The 18,720-nt window shown below is 40.9% G+C and overlaps 1 protein-coding gene across 1 annotated transcript in view; it reads left to right on the forward strand.

Annotated features, from left to right (window-relative positions):
* The window catches only part of LOC127956568 (deleted in malignant brain tumors 1 protein-like), a 113,745-nt gene that overhangs the window by 76,040 nt on the left and 18,985 nt on the right, over positions 1-18,720 (forward strand). The window contains 11 exon segments of the mRNA XM_052554601.1: positions 518-832; positions 1,065-1,367; positions 1,453-1,767; positions 5,581-5,883; positions 6,044-6,358; positions 7,265-7,564; positions 10,626-10,940; positions 11,089-11,403; positions 11,508-11,822; positions 11,906-12,229; positions 12,306-12,623. Coding sequence (XP_052410561.1) covers positions 518-832; positions 1,065-1,367; positions 1,453-1,767; positions 5,581-5,883; positions 6,044-6,358; positions 7,265-7,564; positions 10,626-10,940; positions 11,089-11,403; positions 11,508-11,822; positions 11,906-12,229; positions 12,306-12,623 — 3,438 coding nt within the window.

Genomic DNA, 18,720 nt, shown 5'->3' on the forward strand with positions numbered 1-18,720 from the left:
ATAAAAATGGATGGCTCAATCATAGTCCAGCAGCACTACATTGAAAGAAGACTCCTGTCTTTTAATGTTTCCATGTTAGCCTCTTACACAAAACCATTTTGCAATAGCTAAAGAAATCAGCTGCAGAGTATCTACTGTATATAGAGAAAGAAAAATAAATATTAAAGTAATAAGGTATAAGAGGTTTAATATTGTTTAAGCCCAATCAACATCATTTGTGGCATAATTTTATACACTGCAAAAAAAATCTTGGTAACAGTCAAAGAGAATGGGACCAGTCCAAAAACTAATAGAATCGAGACATGAACATGTGCTAACATGATTTTATTGTGAAAAAAAAAATGCTTACTAACCTTTTCAGTGCAAAGTTATATCCAATCAACTGAATACTGATGTTACTTTAGTGCAGTTTGTATTGAATTCCGAATTTGCCTTTAAACTCTCATTATACTAGTTGTACGATAATGTAATCTCATAAATTAAATGTTCATGTTCTATCTCACTGCTTAATATTTAGACTCTGTGCATGTGAGGTTGGTTGGTGGTCACAGTCGCTGTGCTGGTAGAGTGGAGGTTCTTCACAGAGGTCAGTGGGGAACAGTGTGTGATGATGAATGGGATTTGGTTGATGCTGCAGTGGTGTGTAGAGAGCTGGACTGTGGAGAACCTGTAGATGCTCTGTATAATGCTCATTTTGGACCGGGATCAGGAATAATCTGGATGAGTTTTGTCTTATGTACTGGATCAGAGTCCACACTAAAGAACTGTGGGTCAACTGGATGGGGTAAAAGCAACTGTGATCATAGTAAAGATGCTGGAGTCATCTGCTCAGGTAAAGTGTTTTACATATTAAAAATAAATATCAAGATTTGTTTGTTCTTCTATATTGGCTTCTAATATTTGTTGATTTTGATATGTTGATTTTGATTGATTTTAACTTGTTGGCTTAATGAATACATTTTGTATTAAGTATATTTTTTGTGTGCTTTTCTTTAGTGCTTTTACACTGTACGTTATAAGTCTAAAAATAAAATGGCTTCTCTGCAAATCATTACCTTATTTAGAAGTCAGGTTGGTTGGAGGTTCTCCCTGCTCTGGGAGGTTAGAGATTCTTCATGATCAGACGTGGATGTCAGTGTGTGACGCTGTCTTTGACCAGCAGGATGCAGAGGTTGTGTGTAGAGAGCTGGACTGTGGGGCTCCTGTACAGGTGCTGGGAGCAGCTGCTTTTGACAAAGGAGACGCTCAGATGTGGACACAAGAGATTCAGTGCAGAGGAAATGAGTCTCAGATTCACCTCTGTCCAACATCACCAACAGTCAAAAGCAACTGTTCACATGAACAGAACATTGGTTTGCTGTGTGCTGGTAAGAGTTCAAAGTAACAAATCACATTTAATTTAATTTAATAATAGTATTTTACATTTAATTATGCTCTCTGTTACATTAACAGACATAATAAATGTGAGGTTAGTCGGTGGTCACAGTCGCTGTGCTGGTAGAGTGGAGGTACTTCACAGAGGTCAGTGGGGAACAGTGTGTGGTTATGGCTGGGATTTGGCTGATGCTGCAGTGGTGTGTAGAGAGCTGGACTGTGGAGAACCTGTAGATGCTGTGGGTGGTGCTCATTTTGGATTGGCATCAAAACCAATTTGGATGATAAATGCAATGTGTACCGGCTCAGAGTCTACACTTAAGAAATGTGGATTCATACAATCAACTGATCCTGATGTGTGTCTTGAAAACAATGCTCAAGTCATTTGTTCAGGTAAGCTAAAGCTAAGAAAGTCTTGTCTCATTGTACAAAACAATTGCACCAAAAGCAGACATTTTTAGTGGCAATTTTCCCCCTTCTATTTGACCACACAAACCGTTAAAGTCAGACTGTAATAATCAGGGGCCTTGTTAAAAAAATGTTTAGAACTTGATTTCTAACGCTACTGTACATTATAATGTAATATGTTGAAATTATACGTGAAAATGTGAGCAGTCATGCAATCAGTTTACATTTTTACATTAACACTAACAATACACAGTTATCTGTATGAGCCAGTATTGTAGCTTACTTTCAAGGTTTTTTGGAATGAGGAAAATGTTTTGCCATAATACAGTATGTTTTCATAGTAAATATAGCTTATTTCAGAATTCAAATTTTTTGACTGATATGTTGATGATATTATTATTGTCAGGATCCTGCCCTGACAGCCCTGTCCATCTTGTCTCTGTTCCATGTTTCTCTGTTTGTTTTGTGTCTAAGCACATGGTTCTGTCTTTGTTTGTGTCTGCCACGTGCTCCCCTTGTCCCACCTCCTTGTTACCCCTGGTCACGCCCCCTTGTTTAGCCCTTGTCTGCTTGATTGTTTTCACCTGATCCTCATGTGTACTTTCCTATATATTGGGGTTTCTTTCCTTGTGTCTCTGCTGGTTCGTTTTGGTGTTTACCCATCTCTTAGCCTAGAATTTATCCCTTTGAGCTTGATAATTATTTTGATATCTTATCTAGTTGTTTATATCCTTTTTGGTCCTTAGCTTTGTCTAGTTTAAAAGAAAAGGAAGTCTTTTTGTGTATTCTAATCTAGTTTTGTTTCTCATTCGATTTAAACTTTCATTTATTCTTGCTTAAGTGATTCCAGTTTTGGATTGAGTTTTGTTCTTACTCTTGGATTATAGCTTTGGTTTTCTTTTGCTTTGTTCTAATTTTGTCTTCAATTGTCTGTGTCGTTTTGAATCTTGTTTTTGTGTATTGTCCTGTCTTGGCCCCACTCGGATTTCCTGACCACTGTACCCCACTGCCTGGAAGCAGCTCACCTCTCTCACGTGTCAAGTCTCTGGTATTGTGAGTCTCTACCTGGCGACTAGTCTGGTGACGTTGCAGTTTCACTTGAAGCTACGAGTTTCCTGTGTCTACCTGACCCTTCCTCTGGAGCTGCCTACTCTGTGCTTGGGCCTGTGGTCATCTTGGACTGTCTCAGTGGTCATCCCTCCTGCCCGTATTGTTGTCTGCCCAGCCCATCTGTTTGAACTGTTTCACTGCAAATTCCCCAGCTGTTCCAGTCTTTGTCTTGTTAATAAAATACCCTTGTCTGCTCATTCTGCATTTGGGTCCCATTTCTTGCAGATCCCTGACAGAACGAACCAGCCACACTCGGGACCCAGCAATGAGCATCCGTATTGTTCCTCCCAGTACCGCTAAGGGGAGACTGGCACTCCAACAGGCAGTGGCATCGCTCCGCCAGCAGGGCCAGGAGGTTGTTTCATTCGCCCAGTTTTTCTGGACCATGGCAAGGGGCTTGGAGTATCCGGACTCTACTCTAAAGGAGGCTTTTAATCTCTGCTTGGATGATCCCCTACCACAATGGGAGATGGAGCAACTAGGAGGCATAGATTATTGGACCTTTTCTAAATATTTGCACCATCGCAAGGACTGGCAGATTCTCACACCCCCAGAGTCAGTCTGCAGGGACCATGCCACCCTCCCTCCCACGCCGAGTCAAATTCAAGACCCTATCCCATCTCCTACGTTGAAGCGTAGAATGAGGAGGAAGAGAGCTGCCCAGAACGCCACATCCGTTGCGGAGCCGGTCGTGCCCACGCCAGAGCCGGTCGTGCCCACGCCAGAGCCGGTCGTGCCCACGCCAGAGCCGGTCGTGCCCACGCCAGAGCCGGTCGTGCCCACGCTAGTCAGTCCAGAGTTGATTCGAAGAAGTAATACCATGTTCCCAGAGCTTGCTGTTGAGAGGTCACCCCCTGCGCCCATGTCAGCTCCAATCTCTGAGCCCATTCCAGTGTCTGTGCCAGCTCCAGAGTCTGCGCTGGTCCAGGAGCCTCTAGAGTCCATCACTGCAGCCCAGGAGGGCCCGTCAGAGTCCAGCCCAGTGTCTGTCCTTACAGCCCAGGAGGGCCCGTCAGAGTCCAGCCCAGTGTCTGTCCTTACAGCCCAGGAGGGCCCGTCAGAGTCCAGCCCAGTGTCTGTCCTTACAGCCCAGGAGGGCCCGTCAGAGTCCAGCCCAGTGTCTGTCCTTACAGCCCAGGAGGGCCCGTCAGAGTCCAGCCCAGTGTCTGTCCTCACAGCCCAGGAGGGCCCGCCAGAGTCCAGCCCAATGGCGGTCTCCGAAGCCCTGGAGAGTGCTTCCAAGTCCGTATCGGAATCCATTCTTGCATCTCCAAAATTATTTTCCCAAGGATGCACCCTCTCTGCTCCTGTGGTCATGGCACCTGAGTTGGTCCCAAGGCACTTCATGCATCAAGAGTTGGCCCCAGAGGCCATAAAGGCTACCTCCAAGGTTCCTCCAGTAAGACAAGTCCACCTCCCTAGAAGGACCACCAACAAGATCCCTATCCCATCCACCCCTTTAGCTAGTCCTTCTGGATCCCATAAGCCAGAACCTCCCTGGTCCTCAAACTATTCTCCAGGATTATTTTCCTCCCTCCCAGTCCCACCCCTTAGGGTTCCTGGCTACCCTGGAGTTCCAAGCTTTGTTCCCAACCCACCCCCCCAGTTGGTACCTCCCTGTACTGTTTTGCCCAGTGTGGACGCCTGGGGGCGTCCATTAGGGGGAGGGTACTGTCAGGATCCTGCCCTGACAGCCCTGTCCATCTTGTCTCTGTTCCATGTTTCTCTGTTTGTTTTGTGTCTAAGCACATGGTTCTGTCTTTGTTTGTGTCTGCCACGTGCTCCCCTTGTCCCACCTCCTTGTTACCCCTGGTCACGCCCCCTTGTTTAGCCCTTGTCTGCTTGATTGTTTTCACCTGATCCTCATGTGTACTTTCCTATATATTGGGGTTTCTTTCCTTGTGTCTCTGCTGGTTCGTTTTGGTGTTTACCCATCTCTTAGCCTAGAATTTATCCCTTTGAGCTTGATAATTATTTTGATATCTTATCTAGTTGTTTATATCCTTTTTGGTCCTTAGCTTTGTCTAGTTTAAAAGAAAAGGAAGTCTTTTTGTGTATTCTAATCTAGTTTTGTTTCTCATTCGATTTAAACTTTCATTTATTCTTGCTTAAGTGATTCCAGTTTTGGATTGAGTTTTGTTCTTACTCTTGGATTATAGCTTTGGTTTTCTTTTGCTTTGTTCTAATTTTGTCTTCAATTGTCTGTGTCGTTTTGAGTCTTGTTTTTGTGTATTGTCCTGTCTTGGCCCCACTCGGATTTCCTGACCACTGTACCCCACTGCCTGGAAGCAGCTCACGTGTCAAGTCTCTGGTATTGTGAGTCTCTACCTGGCGACTAGTCTGGTGACGTTGCAGTTTCACTTGAAGCTACGAGTTTCCTGTGTCTACCTGACCCTTCCTCTGGAGCTGCCTACTCTGTGCTTGGGCCTGTGGTCATCTTGGACTGTCTCAGTGGTCATCCCTCCTGCCCGTATTGTTGTCTGCCCAGCCCATCTGTTTGAACTGTTTCACTGCAAATTCCCCAGCTGTTCCAGTCTTTGTCTTGTTAATAAAATACCCTTGTCTGCTCATTCTGCATTTGGGTCCCATTTCTTGCAGATCCCTGACAATTATATGATTGGAGCATTTTTGAAGTTCTCTAACATTTTATTTCTTTCCTGTGTTTTATTTATTTTTTTTTTTTTTTAGGCGTCAGGTTGGTTGGAGGTTCTCGCTGCTCTGGGAGGTTAGAGATACTTCATGACCAGACGTGGATGTCAGTGTGTGATGCTGTCTTTGACCAGCAGGATGCAGAGGTTGTGTGTAGAGAGCTGGACTGTGGGGCTCCTGTACAGGTGCTGGGAGCAGCTGCTTTTGACAAAGGAGACGCTCAGATGTGGACACAAGAGATTCAGTGCAGAGGAAATGAATCTCAGATTCACCTCTGTCCAACATCAGTATCACATAAAAACAGCTGTTCACAGGAAAATGATGTGGGACTGGTGTGTGCAGGTTTGAGCCCTTTTTAAATAAACTGCCAAATTCAATGTTCCCTAAATCTACACTGAATATTAGTTTTGTTTCAGAAGAGTTTTTACTCTTTGTTTAATAAATTTTTTCTCATTCTTTCTCTTTGTCCATTTGTTTTTGCTCCCATTTATTAATTTTATAGGCAATGCGAGAGTGAGGTTGGTTGGTGGAAATAATTCCTGTGCTGGTAGAGTGGAGATTCTTCATAAAGGCCAGTGGGGGACAGTGTGTGATAATGACTGGGATATGCCTGATGCTGCAGTGGTGTGCAAAGAGCTGAATTGTGGAGAACCTATAGATGCTATGGGTGGTGCTCATTTTGGACCAGGATTAGGACCGGTCTGGACACATCGTATGTTATGTACTGGATCAGAATCTACACTGAAGAACTGTGGAGCAGTAGAATGGGGTATTTATGACTGTAATCATAATAAAGATGCAGGAGTCATCTGTTCAGGTAAGCTGCTCTCCAACCTACCCTGTTTTTACATCACTGATAATCCACTTAGTTTTAAAGTTCACCCAAAAATTTTAATTCAGTCTCATTTACTTAACGTCTTTTCAGACATCTATGACTTTGTTCTGTGGAGCACAAAATGCGATCTTTTTTTTTCTTTTCTTGTTTTCATGTAATTATATTGTAAAGAGCCCTGCATGAAAAAAGAGCTGTATAGCCAGTAAAGTAATCCCCTAAATGAAGGGGGCATACTCATCTTTGTGCCATTGTGCCTTCCCTTTTTGGTCATTCATGTTAGACTGGATTGGTTGATTTGAAATTAAACCCACCCCTAAACCAGACAGATATTTGCCTTGTCCAAATACCCACATTTGTGGACTTTGCACTTGACTACTTGACTACTCCTATGACATATTTCCTGTATTTGGCCCAAGTGTTCAAGTGAGGATGAAGACAAAAAGTGTGTCAAACTTTTCATTACCTGATGGGACACACTTATAAAGTATTGTAAAAATGCAAGTGTTTACATAGCTTTATTCTAATGTTAAATACTTTGCATTTTAAAATTAAACTTAAAATTAAAAGTTGATTTTATCTCAGTAGTCCATATAACATGAGATACTTTTAATTTGTGGAAATTAAACATGTAGCACTTTGTTTACTACCAAATTATATGTAATATTGTATTATTATTAATATTTAGCTTAAATTGCAAAGCTTTCTGTTAACCTCTTACACGATCTTGGCAAAAAAGTCTCACAATTTATCTCCAGAACACGATGCAGGATGGGATACACTAAGCCCAGAATTCAAGATAGTGTGTATTTAGTATGTGTTAAGGGCACTGCCCTTAAGCGTTTTTAAAAACTTGGGCACTTACTTCCTTCCTATTTCTTAATACTTCAGGTGTCAGACTTATTGGAAACTCCAGTTGCTCTGGGAGGTTAGAGATACTTCATGATCAGACGTGGATGTCAGTGTGTGACGCTGTCTTTGACCAGCAGGATGCAGAGGTTGTGTGTAGAGAGCTGGACTGTGGGGCTCCTGTACAGGTGCTGGGAGCAGCTGCTTTTGACAAAGGAGACACTCAGATGTGGACACAAGAGATTCAGTGCAGAGGAAATGAGTCTCAGATTCACCTCTGCCCAACATCCTTTCATGAAAACAGTTGTTTGCATGATAATTTCCAGGGGTTGTTCTGTGCTGGTGAGTTAAAATCACATAAGAGCAATATCATACCTTTTACTAACAGGGTGCATCTCAATCAGCTTCCTAGTTCAATAGTCAAGACAATGATAATTTTGAATGAATACAGTTGTGATGAAGTTCCATCACCAGGGGGTCACACATTAACCCATTAACTCTGACATTATCAAGAAAAGGTAAATGAAATTGGCGAGTAAAATTTGCATAGCTAGCCACGCCCCAGATATCCGGGTATAAATAAGCCAGTGTGGCATTTGCTCAGTCATTTTGTTCTTCTGAGCCAATGCAGTGTCCTTTACAAGCAGCACTTCATTCACCTCTCCAAAAGCTTGTAGATGGATCTATGTCAAAGGCAGTGGTCCCTCCCTTTCTCATATACAAATAAGTGTAGTGAGAGTGTCCCTGGGTTCTTCAATGGCGATCCTTGAGAGCAAATTCCCAAAAAAGAGCAAAAAAGAACAATTTCTTTAAAAGAGCATTCACAGTCAGATTTTATTACACACCATGCTTTTCCATCTGTCCTTCTGGTGGCAGTTTATACATCTCATCCTCTGACAGGTAAGATTGCTGTGCTCAGTGTTTGGGCCTCACTCATGCTATAGCTATATAGCTATAGCTTACTGGATGGTTTATGTCCTTCTTGTGAGGACATGGCTATTGGCTCGTTGTGCCTCGTGTTCCTTTTTAAAAGACCACAAGTCATACTGGTCCTTCTACTTCTGGTTGAAAAGCCTCGTTGAGAGCACTGAAGCAAAGCAAAGAGATGTTACAAGAGCAATTCCACCGGATGAATTCCTGAGGACATCTCTTTACTCTAACCACACGTGTTCACCAGTAGAGATTCTAAGTGAGTTTGAGAACCTGCATCAGTTCGGATTTGATTTCTCATTCGGGATTCAATCATCAGCGGATGACTTAACTAAACCAGCACTTCTGGTAGCTGTGTACTAGTCTTAGGCTGATGCTGAGATGACGGCAGTGTTTATCTGGGCAGCAGAGAGCATCAGGTTTGAGTAGAATCCTTCACCTTGTCCAATCTCGGTTGAATGATTGGTTTTTGGGTGTGAAACTCCCTCTTCCATGCATGCGAAGGGTGCTTTCTTGATGCCCCCATTTCACAGGTTGATTCCTTTGCTCAGCAATTCTTGACAGTTAAAAAGCAGACATATGCTGCCTTGTCATTCTGGTTCTATCCCTGTACCCCTAAGACAGCAACTTCCATCTGCTCATTGTGAGGGACAGCCCCCTATGAGGCCTGCATCGGTTCCGTGAAAGCCTGGACCAGCAGTCAAGCCTGAATAACAGTTATGTGTTTGTGGGAAGGTGTAACCACCAGCTCATTATTAGACTTCTAAGAATCCTCTTAATTTTTCAAAGTGGTCCAGAGATGAGCGACCCAGGAAGGAGGGACTTGCTGACTAGCCAAACTTAATTTCTGCTGCTGCATATGTAAGTTGCGTAATGTTTGTGTGTAGTTTGTTTGTTTGTATGTGTTCCACATTCCATTGGTCCACCAGTCTTTCACTCATCATTCCAGAGGATGATGCTCTGGTCCACGTTGTCCAATCATCTTACAACACCCAGTTTAAAGATCCTGGCTGTCCCTCACATCCCTCATGCTCCCCCATCCTACCTTTCTATTTGTTTTGTAATATTTATGTTGTTTACCTTATTTTCCTGTAAATACTGCAATAGTTACAGGAAATATCAAGTCAGGTCTGACTTGAAAGACCAACCTCTGTGAACACACTGTTCCCAAATACTTTAGTCTTTGAAAGATCTTAAAAGCAAGGTTGCTCACCCATCACCATGTGTTGTGAGGGACTCAATGTTTCCTGCCATGGTGAGCTTTGCTGCAGGAACCTTATTTCAGGTACTTCAGATGTAGTTCCGCTGAGGCCATTGGCGTGGTGTCTGGATACTTGGGTAGTGCTCCAGACCACCTCATTGGGTCTTCAGGACCATTCAACTTTGCGATGCAATTCAATTCATCAGGCGGCTGCCTGGGTACATTGGCATTCTCTTTATCTCAGTATGTGGAAAGAATGAAGGACAATAAGCCCGTCCCCCAGCTGAGATGAAGAATGGGTTTACAGCCCCTATTTCATTGTACGTAGGACGGGTATGGGGCTCAGACCAATTCTGGATTTTATGGTGCTGAATTAGGCCCTTCACAGGCTCCTATTCAAAATGTTCAACCTGAAACACATGTTAACATGTGTCAGATACTGGGATTGGTTCACAGCAAGAGACCTGAAGTATGTGTTCTCTCATGTCTCAATACTTCCAAGGCTGACTGTTACTTTAGTTTCTCCTTGGATAGGCATACACATACAAGGTTCTCCCCTTTAGGCTGTCCATGCCACCTTGCATCTTACCAGAACAACACAGGCTGACCTTGCCCACTCAAGGGTTTAAAGCATTCACAATCTCAACTTTCTCTGTAAATGGCTAATGCCAGCTTGCTCTCGAGAGCAGACATATGCATACAGGGACATGGTTTTCAAGTACCTTGCCTGACTTGGACATGAGGTTAGCTGGGAAAAGAGCAACCTGGTTCTCAGAGCTCATGGTTACAACATCAGCTCCTCTCTGGCAGATTCCCCTAAGAAGGGATCTGCTTTCTCAGTTGCAGGGCACAATTTGGCACTCAATTTGGAACTTAGTGCTCTCTCTATGAAGACAAGTCTTCCTGACAGTGCTCACTTTTGTCAAGAGGGTGGGGAATCTGCAAGACCCAAGGTTCCCACTACTTCCTTTAGGGACAAAGTGGTGACCCTGCAAGATATGCCTTCTGATGAGAGAGAACCAGTCTCTTTTGTGCTTAGCGTGAGCTCTGGACATATATTTTGTGCACACAGAGTTTCAGATTGTCTGTACGTGCTTTGTTCTGGGGGACATCAAATAGGGCAAGCTTTACAAGGTTTGTGGATGCAATTTTCATGACTAATCAGACCAGAGGCTTACCATTCACCTTGGAAGTAAGAGCACACTCGAACAGGGCTTATAGAGCTTATAGAAACTCACCAACAGTTTCACTTTGTATTTTTCTGTCACTTAGATAAAAAGAATGTGAGGTTGGTTGATGGCAACAGTCGCTGTGCTGGTAGAGTGGAGGTTCTTCACAGAGGTCAGTGGGGAACAGTGTGTGATAATGGCTGGGATATGTCTGAAGCTGCAATGGTTTGTAGAGAGCTGGACTGTGGAGAACCTGTAGATGCTCTCAGTGGTGCCCATTTTGGACCAGGATCAGGACCCATCTGGATGTATGTCGTTTTTTGCAATGGATTAGAGTCTACACTGAAAAACTGTGGGTCAGCAGGATGGAGCATACATGCGTGTACTCACAATTTTGATGCTGGTGTCATCTGTTCAGGTGAGTAATTTAACTTCTTGCCCATGTACTGGTTGTGACATAAATAATGTTTTGTTTGGAAACTGTAAATGTTTGTTTTGTTATGGTATTTAACTATCAAACATTTGTTTTTGTCTACTGTGCATTGTCATTGATGTTATATAAACAGGTCATAAACCTTCCAGACTCATTAATGGATCTCACCTGTGCTCTGGGAGGATAGAAATCTTTCATAATCACATGTGGGTTTCAGTGTGTGACGCTGCTTTTGACCAGCAGGATGCAGAGGTTGTGTGTAGAGAGCTGGACTGTGGGGCTCCTGTACAGGTGCTGGGAGCAGCTGCTTTTGGCAAAGGAGACACTCAGATGTGGACACAAGAGATTCAGTGCAGTGGAAATGAATCCCAGATTTCATTCTGTTCAATATCCTCATCAAACAAACACAACTGCATCAGCGACAACATTGTTGGACTGATCTGTTCTGGTAAGTAATCAATATTGAAGTGTCTCTTCATTTATATTTGATACACTATATTTTCTGCTTCAGCTTCATTATACTTAATTTTAACTTGTCTTTTCTTAATTCAGGTTACACAGAGGCCAAACTACTGAATGGTTCAGACTCTTGTTCTGGAAGAGTAGAGCTTCGGTTCCTCAAAAAGTGGGGCACAGTGTGTGATGCATGCTGGGATATGAGAGCTGCCAGTGTCCTCTGTAGACAGCTGAATTGTGGGATTGCTGTGTCTGTTGTGGGATCAAAATGGTTTGGAGAGGGAAGTGGTGAAATCTGGGCTGATGTGTTCGATTGTGACGGGAATGAAACAAAACTCTCAGAATGTTCCATCTCTTCATGGAGTCGAGCTGAATGTTCGCACAGACGAGATGTTGGAGTCATCTGCTCTGGTGAGAGGATTTTATTAAGCAAAAATGTTGAAAACATACTGCAATATCTTTCAACATATTCGTAAAATTCCTCATCTCCTCAGATTCCTCTATGGCTCTTCATGATGGTCTGGTGCGGTTGTCTGGAGAGAGACGGTGTGAGGGGGAGCTGGAAGTTTTCATCCATCAGGTCTGGAGGAGAGTTCTGCTGGACTCCTGGAGTCTCACTGAATCCTCTGTGGTCTGCAGACAGCTGGGCTGTGGCTCTGTGCTGAACTTCTACGGCTCCTCTTCATCCAGTCCTGAACACAGTCATGAGTGTGTGACGGGCTTCCAGTGCTCTGGGAGTGAAGCTCATCTGGGGAACTGCAGCTCTCCACAAACTCTCAACTGCAGCTCCACACAACAGCTGTACATCACCTGCCTTGGTGAGAACAACAACATCTGGACAGATTCTTCAGTTGTTAGTGATGAATAATGTGTTTTTCTGTCTCTGAATATCAGGTCGTGGGTCTATCAGGCTGGTGGGTTCTGGGGGAGACTGTGCAGGGAGGCTGGAGGTTTTTCACAGCGGCTCATGGGGGACAGTGTGTGATGACTCCTGGGATATTAAAGATGCCCATGTGGTGTGCAGACAGCTGCAGTGTGGAGTGGCCCTCAGTAACCAGCAGGTACCAGCCTGGTTTGGTCCCGGTTCTGGACACATATGGCTGGATGAGGTGGAGTGTGAGGGGAATGAGACGTCCCTGTGGAGCTGCTCTTCTTCAGGCTGGGGAAAACATGACTGTAATCACAAGGAGGATGTAGGAGTCGTGTGCTCAGGTAGACATGTTGCTCTATTTTTACATTGAAATTAAATACAAAGTTTTACTAATTTTGACAATACTTGTCCATAATGTTCCGATTTTTTTGTTTTGCAATTTAAAATGTACTTTTCTTAATTTTCATCTAGATTTTAAAGAGATCAGATTAACTGAGGGCTGTGAAGGGAATGTGGAGGTTTTCTACAATGGATCCTGGGGTAATGTGTGCTGGAACCAGATGGACAGAGACACAGTGAGTCTGATCTGTCAAGAGCTGAACTGTGGAAGATCTGGTGTTTTGTCTGCTTCTATACCAAGAGTAGAATCAGCTCCTAACTGGCTGGATAAAGTTACATGTCGACCACATGACTCAAATCTATGGCAGTGTCCATCTTTATCTTGGGGACAGAATGACTGTGGTAAAGATGAGGTGGTCAAAATTGTCTGCTTAGGTAAAATTCCATCACTTAACATTACAAGAGTAATCATACAAAAATAGAAGATGCATAGAATAGAAATAATATAATATTGATTAACTTGTGATTACAGGACAGGAGAGTCCTGAGTCTCCTAGAAGCTATCTGACATGCTCCACATCTCTCCATCAGAGACAGTGTTCAGGTATGCTTATTTAATGAAAACAAACATAAAAATCATGGTTATGATGTTCTAGTATGTGGCACCACCAGGATTTAATCCCAGGATCACACACATGGTATACTCCTGTGAAGGCGCTGCTCTTCATACAATAATCTGCTGAAAGGTAAAATGTTTTTTTTTTTTTGTCATGTTTATATAAGATCATGTTCCTCTCAGACTGAGTGGAGGTAAGGGCCTGTGCTCTGGGAGGCTGGAGGTGTATCATAACTCTGTGTGGGGCTCAGTCTGTGATGATCAGTGGGACATCAGCGATGCTCAGGTGGTCTGCAGGCAGCTGGGTTGTGGAGCAGCACTGAGGGCTGTTGGGAATTCAGTCTTTGGTGCTGGTGAAGGTGTTGTGTGGATGAACAGAGTCGAGTGCAGAGGGAATGAGATTCACCTGTGGGACTGTCCTCTCTCCCTGAAAAACCACACTGACTGCTCCCACAAAGAGCACGCTGGACTCACCTGTGCAGGTCACAGAATTATTTTTATAATTTTAGTAATTTGTTTATTTAAATAAAACAATTGCATGATTGTTAATGTGTTTGACAGATTTGCCAGATGTGTCAGTGTCCTCTACTCCTGCTTCAACAACATCAGCTTCTCCTCCAGTTTCTCCTCCAGTTTCTCCTCCAGTGCTCTCAACATCAGTCTCTCCTCCACAAACTCTCTCCGTCCCCCCAGTGCTTGTGATTGTTCTGGGAGTTGTGCTCTTACTGCTCTTAGTGCCACTGCTTATACTGATTCAGCAGAACAGAGTGATGAGGAGAGGTAGGAGAGATCCAGAGACTATCATATTGTGTCTTATTCAGTGTGTGATCAGTCTTGTATTGTGAACTGACAGCAGGTTTGTCTGTCTACACTCACAGCTCTCTCTAAGAGGAGACACAGGATGAAGACTGAAGCCGTGTATGAAGAGCTTCAGCGGAGACCAACAAACAGACACAGTCTCTTCACTCAGAGGGGTGAGTAAGTGTCATAGAGTCTGATTTATGGAGATCAACTGAGTCATACATTTATTTAGAGGGGTGAGTGGAGTAAAATATATTAATAAATTCTTGGCACTGTTTTGTGTGTGTGTGTGTGTGTGTGTGTGTGTGTGTGTGTGTGTGTGTGTGTTATTTGAAATTGTAATTTAAAATTGGTGATTTTGGCAGATTTTTTGACTGTGAACGTGTCCAAATTAGACCAAACTACTTCCTCTCTAATTTTCACAAAACGGTCATCCATAAAATGTGTTGCTGTTCTGTTGTAAGTAATCTTAAAGATTCCTAAATGCATCTACTTTCAGAAGGCCAAATAAAGGGCTTTTGCTTTCATCTAGATACACAGAGCATCTCCCTGACATGGCTGCTTCAACACTAACTGCGGTTACTGAAACCACGCCTTCTCTCTTTGTGTGAATATTTGGATGGTATTACGCAAATATTTCCACACAGTGATGTAGACATGTGGGGGAATTTGAATGAGCTGTTTTAGGGGGGCGTGGCAGAGCCTTAACTTTGATAAATAATATCTATTTGGATTTGAGACTAGTCTTTGTAACTTTACTGATCTTCTTCATGCATTAAGAGCTTGCAACACTCCAAAAAGAAAGGAAAAATTGAATCATATGACCCCTTTAAATAACTTTAATTTTATTTATTTTTATTTTTTAGGCACCAGACAAGACCAAAATTTGTTGTCAAAATAGTTCTATATTTTAGCTTTATTTATATATTTATTTTTTGGTTCACAGATAAACTCAAGATAGAGCACAAACAAAGCCACCGACACACCACACAATAACACAAAAGCATTTGTTAAATAACACACTCACAAAAGTAAATTGTGCCTTTTCAAGTCAAAGAATGTTACTTAAAAAAATACACAAAATTACAATATTTAATTTCACATCATTTAAACAATTTTGGGGGAAAAAAAGAAAGTTCAGTCCTTAACTCAATTCAAATAGTCCAACAAAGAAGAAGAAAAAAAAGTAAAAAGTTTCAATAGTTCAAAAGTTTAGATTAAATTTTATTACATTTTTACTTAGATTAGAAAAAACTAGGTTAGAGGACTGAAATATGATGTTACTTGCTTTGTACAGAAATTGATGTATATTAACTTAACTAAAAACATTAAATTAACAAGTTATCTAAGCATAGTTATATAAACCTATCAAAACAAAGGTAAGATAAGGATTTATTTTGCCTATTTTTTTTTTTTCATCTGTTGTTTAAAGAAAGTTCTCCACTAGAAGTCACACCTAACTACAATAATGATGTCACCACCACTAAAAGCCCAGCAGGAACTGATTACACTGAATTAAAAGCAATGTTTATACTGTATTTTCTATTAACTAATTTAGAAGAGCAACAAGTCACACCTGAAAATTATTATGATATAATTACTGTTGGATTGAGACATTATCATGGTGCAGGTTAATATTTTTATTTTTTATAATTAATTCTACAAGTTTTAACATTTGATTTATATGCATTTTAACTAGGCATATGCTTCCAGTTTTTGTACATCTAATGAATGCATTGCATTTGTCATTGTTTTGCTGTAGATGACTTACCAGAAAACTATGATGATGTCATCATTGTACCACAGTTTTACAATGATAAAGCAGGTAGGGGGTGTCAAGTTTTATCCAAGTTCACACAAATATGTTAAGTTTTTTCTTTTGTTTTTCTTCAAATTATATTTGCGCATACAGTATGTAAACTTGTGTATTTCATAACAGACACATTTATATTATCAGAGGGTGTTAGGGGTGAAGTATGATAATCAGAAGAATGTCAGGGAATATGTGAGTGACATGTTTGGTATGTTATTGGCACTTTTTTTAACCTTCAACTGAATTTTGGAGCTTTTATAATTGCTTTATGTAATGAACTTTTGTGGTCACAGTAGCTCATTTAACTTCACTGCCAATATTGATGTGTTAATTGTAATACTTTTTTAAAAGCATATATCGATGCATTAATTTGCTTTTGTTTTCTAATAACAGACTATGATGATGTGGTGTTGCTGCAAAGAAAACATGAAGGGACTGAATAACTGAAAGCACCCACTGCCTCAAATCCTTTGGAAGTGTTTGTGGTCTTATATACTACTGTATGTGTTCACTGAAATCCAATTGTTCATTACATTTTGTATAATATGAACTAAATCAATTACCTTTAGCCAATATATATATATATATATATATATATTTCTTTACGGCCTTTTAAAAAAAATAATAATAAAAAAAATCTATTTGCAGAGGTTTTTACAAATTATATTGATTTTGTAATCCCATTGTAACCTTTCTATCATGTATACTTAGCAATTTGAGAAAAAAAATAAATAAAGAAATAAAATTACTAACACTTAATCAATGTGTATGTACTGTAATTGTGTTATAATTTATCATTATTATTATTATTATTATTATTATTATTTTTATTATTATTATTATTACCAATTAATTTCCACCAGCCCAGTCTTTAACCTTTTCAAAGCACCTTCATCACATATTCACTTTTGATGTATAAAAACTAATCATGGACCAGTCTGAATGAGGCAGCTGAATTTTTATTTTTATTTATTTTTTTTCAGAAACTGACAGCCACAGACATTTACTGACCTAATTCTATTGTCTCCACACAAATGTACATGTGCATAGATGGGTGAACAAAATCACCTTATTTTGTAAATGCACCATAGTTTTCATTAAGCACCAAGTTTGAAAATTTAAAAAGCTTACATTCAGAAAATGAGCCTGCAATAATAACAAATAAAGTAATGGTCAGGGTTTAATACAAACATTAATAATAATAAAAAAAAAAAGTTTAATGAATTAAATACATATATATATATATACTTATAAGAGAATATTGATCAATTTAGTGTTATGCATCTACTGTATTATCATATTCATATGTTTTGTTCTAATGTCGTAATTCCAAGTTTAGTCCTACTGTATTAATACATACGTGGCCTTGCGGTAATTAAATGTTACGGTAATTATTATTAGCGAGTGATCATATTTCCAAATACTTTTTGACATTTTAACAGATAACAAATATTGTATTTATTTTTTCTTTAGAATCATTTTTAATAAACACAACTGATAGGATTAGAAGTGAAAAGGGGAGACTATTACGATTACATTTTAAAGGGGGGGTGAAATGCTCGTTTTCACTCAATATCCTGTTAATCTTGAGTAATTATACAGTAGTACTGCATCCTTCATAAATCCAAAAAGTCTTTAGTTTTATTATATTCATAAGAGAAAGATAGTCTGTACCGATTTTTCCCGGAAAAACACGACCGACTGGAGGCGTGACGTGTGGGCGGAGCTAAAGAATGACGAGCGCGAATAGGCTTTTGCGTTTAGAAGATGTGACATTACGAATGAGGGAAAACCCATCATTCCAAAACAAACCATGGCTTACAGTCAGATTCAGCCATTTATTTATGATCCAGAATCAGATCCAGAGGCTGAAACTGAAGGAAAGCAGCAGCAGCAACGACTCGCTCCGAGCGGGGCTCGAACCCGGGTCTCTGGCATGGGAGGGGACGCACTAACAAGGAGGCAGAGATATTTGAAGCAGTTTTACTCACCGCCTGCGGTTCCAACACATGATCGTGACCCTTTTTCCTTGGGATTGCATCATCCTTAAGAAATAAACGATACGCAAATCCGTCGTCAAACTGGGCTTGTGAACAAGCATCTTCGAAATGCAAGGAACAAACAAAAACACTTGCACAACTCCGTTGATGCTCTGTAAAAATAAACTCAATCCACTGGTCCCTTAATGCTGTTTTTTTGGTAATCTGTGCAGGGTTGTCTTGCCCTGGCAACCAAAAACACTTCTTTTGTGACTTTTCGCGACGCTCTCGCTCTGATCAGTTAATCGCTCTGATCAGTGAAATGTCTGTGCTGCTCAGCCTCGCTATACGGGAGCGTGCGCTCTTCCGGCAGAAGTGCGTTTTGGGAACAAAAATACTCCTTCAAATGTACAACTTAATTTTTGAAACTTTGTCCATGTTTAGCATGGGAATCCAACTCTTTAACAATGTAAAAAACTCAGTATGCATGAAATAGCATTTCACCCCCCCTTTAAAGCATCCATGTGAAAACAAACCTGTGGCAAGAGATGTGAGGATTTGGGGAGAAAAACAAGAGATTCTTCGTAAATTATTCATGGTACAGTATATAGCCTATTGTAAATGAAATCAGGAGGTCAGACCACAGATGTGCAGTTGTCTACATTTGTTTGTTTTAGTTTTTTTCCCCTTCATTGTTGTTATAGTAGAATACAAAGAAAAAAAAAATAATGAGGAAAAGACTACAGCAGACTGAAAGAACTCTTCTCATAGATATTCTTGTTATACCATGTCATTAATATTTATTTAACGAGGTTGTATGATGTTGCTAAAGATAACATTATATTGTGTGTTTGGTGTAATGCAGGGGTTTCCAACCCTGCTTCTGGAGA

The sequence above is a fragment of the Carassius gibelio genome, chromosome B4 (genome assembly GCF_023724105.1).
Source record: "Carassius gibelio isolate Cgi1373 ecotype wild population from Czech Republic chromosome B4, carGib1.2-hapl.c, whole genome shotgun sequence".
In the NCBI taxonomy this organism is placed as follows: Eukaryota; Metazoa; Chordata; class Actinopteri; order Cypriniformes; family Cyprinidae; genus Carassius; species Carassius gibelio.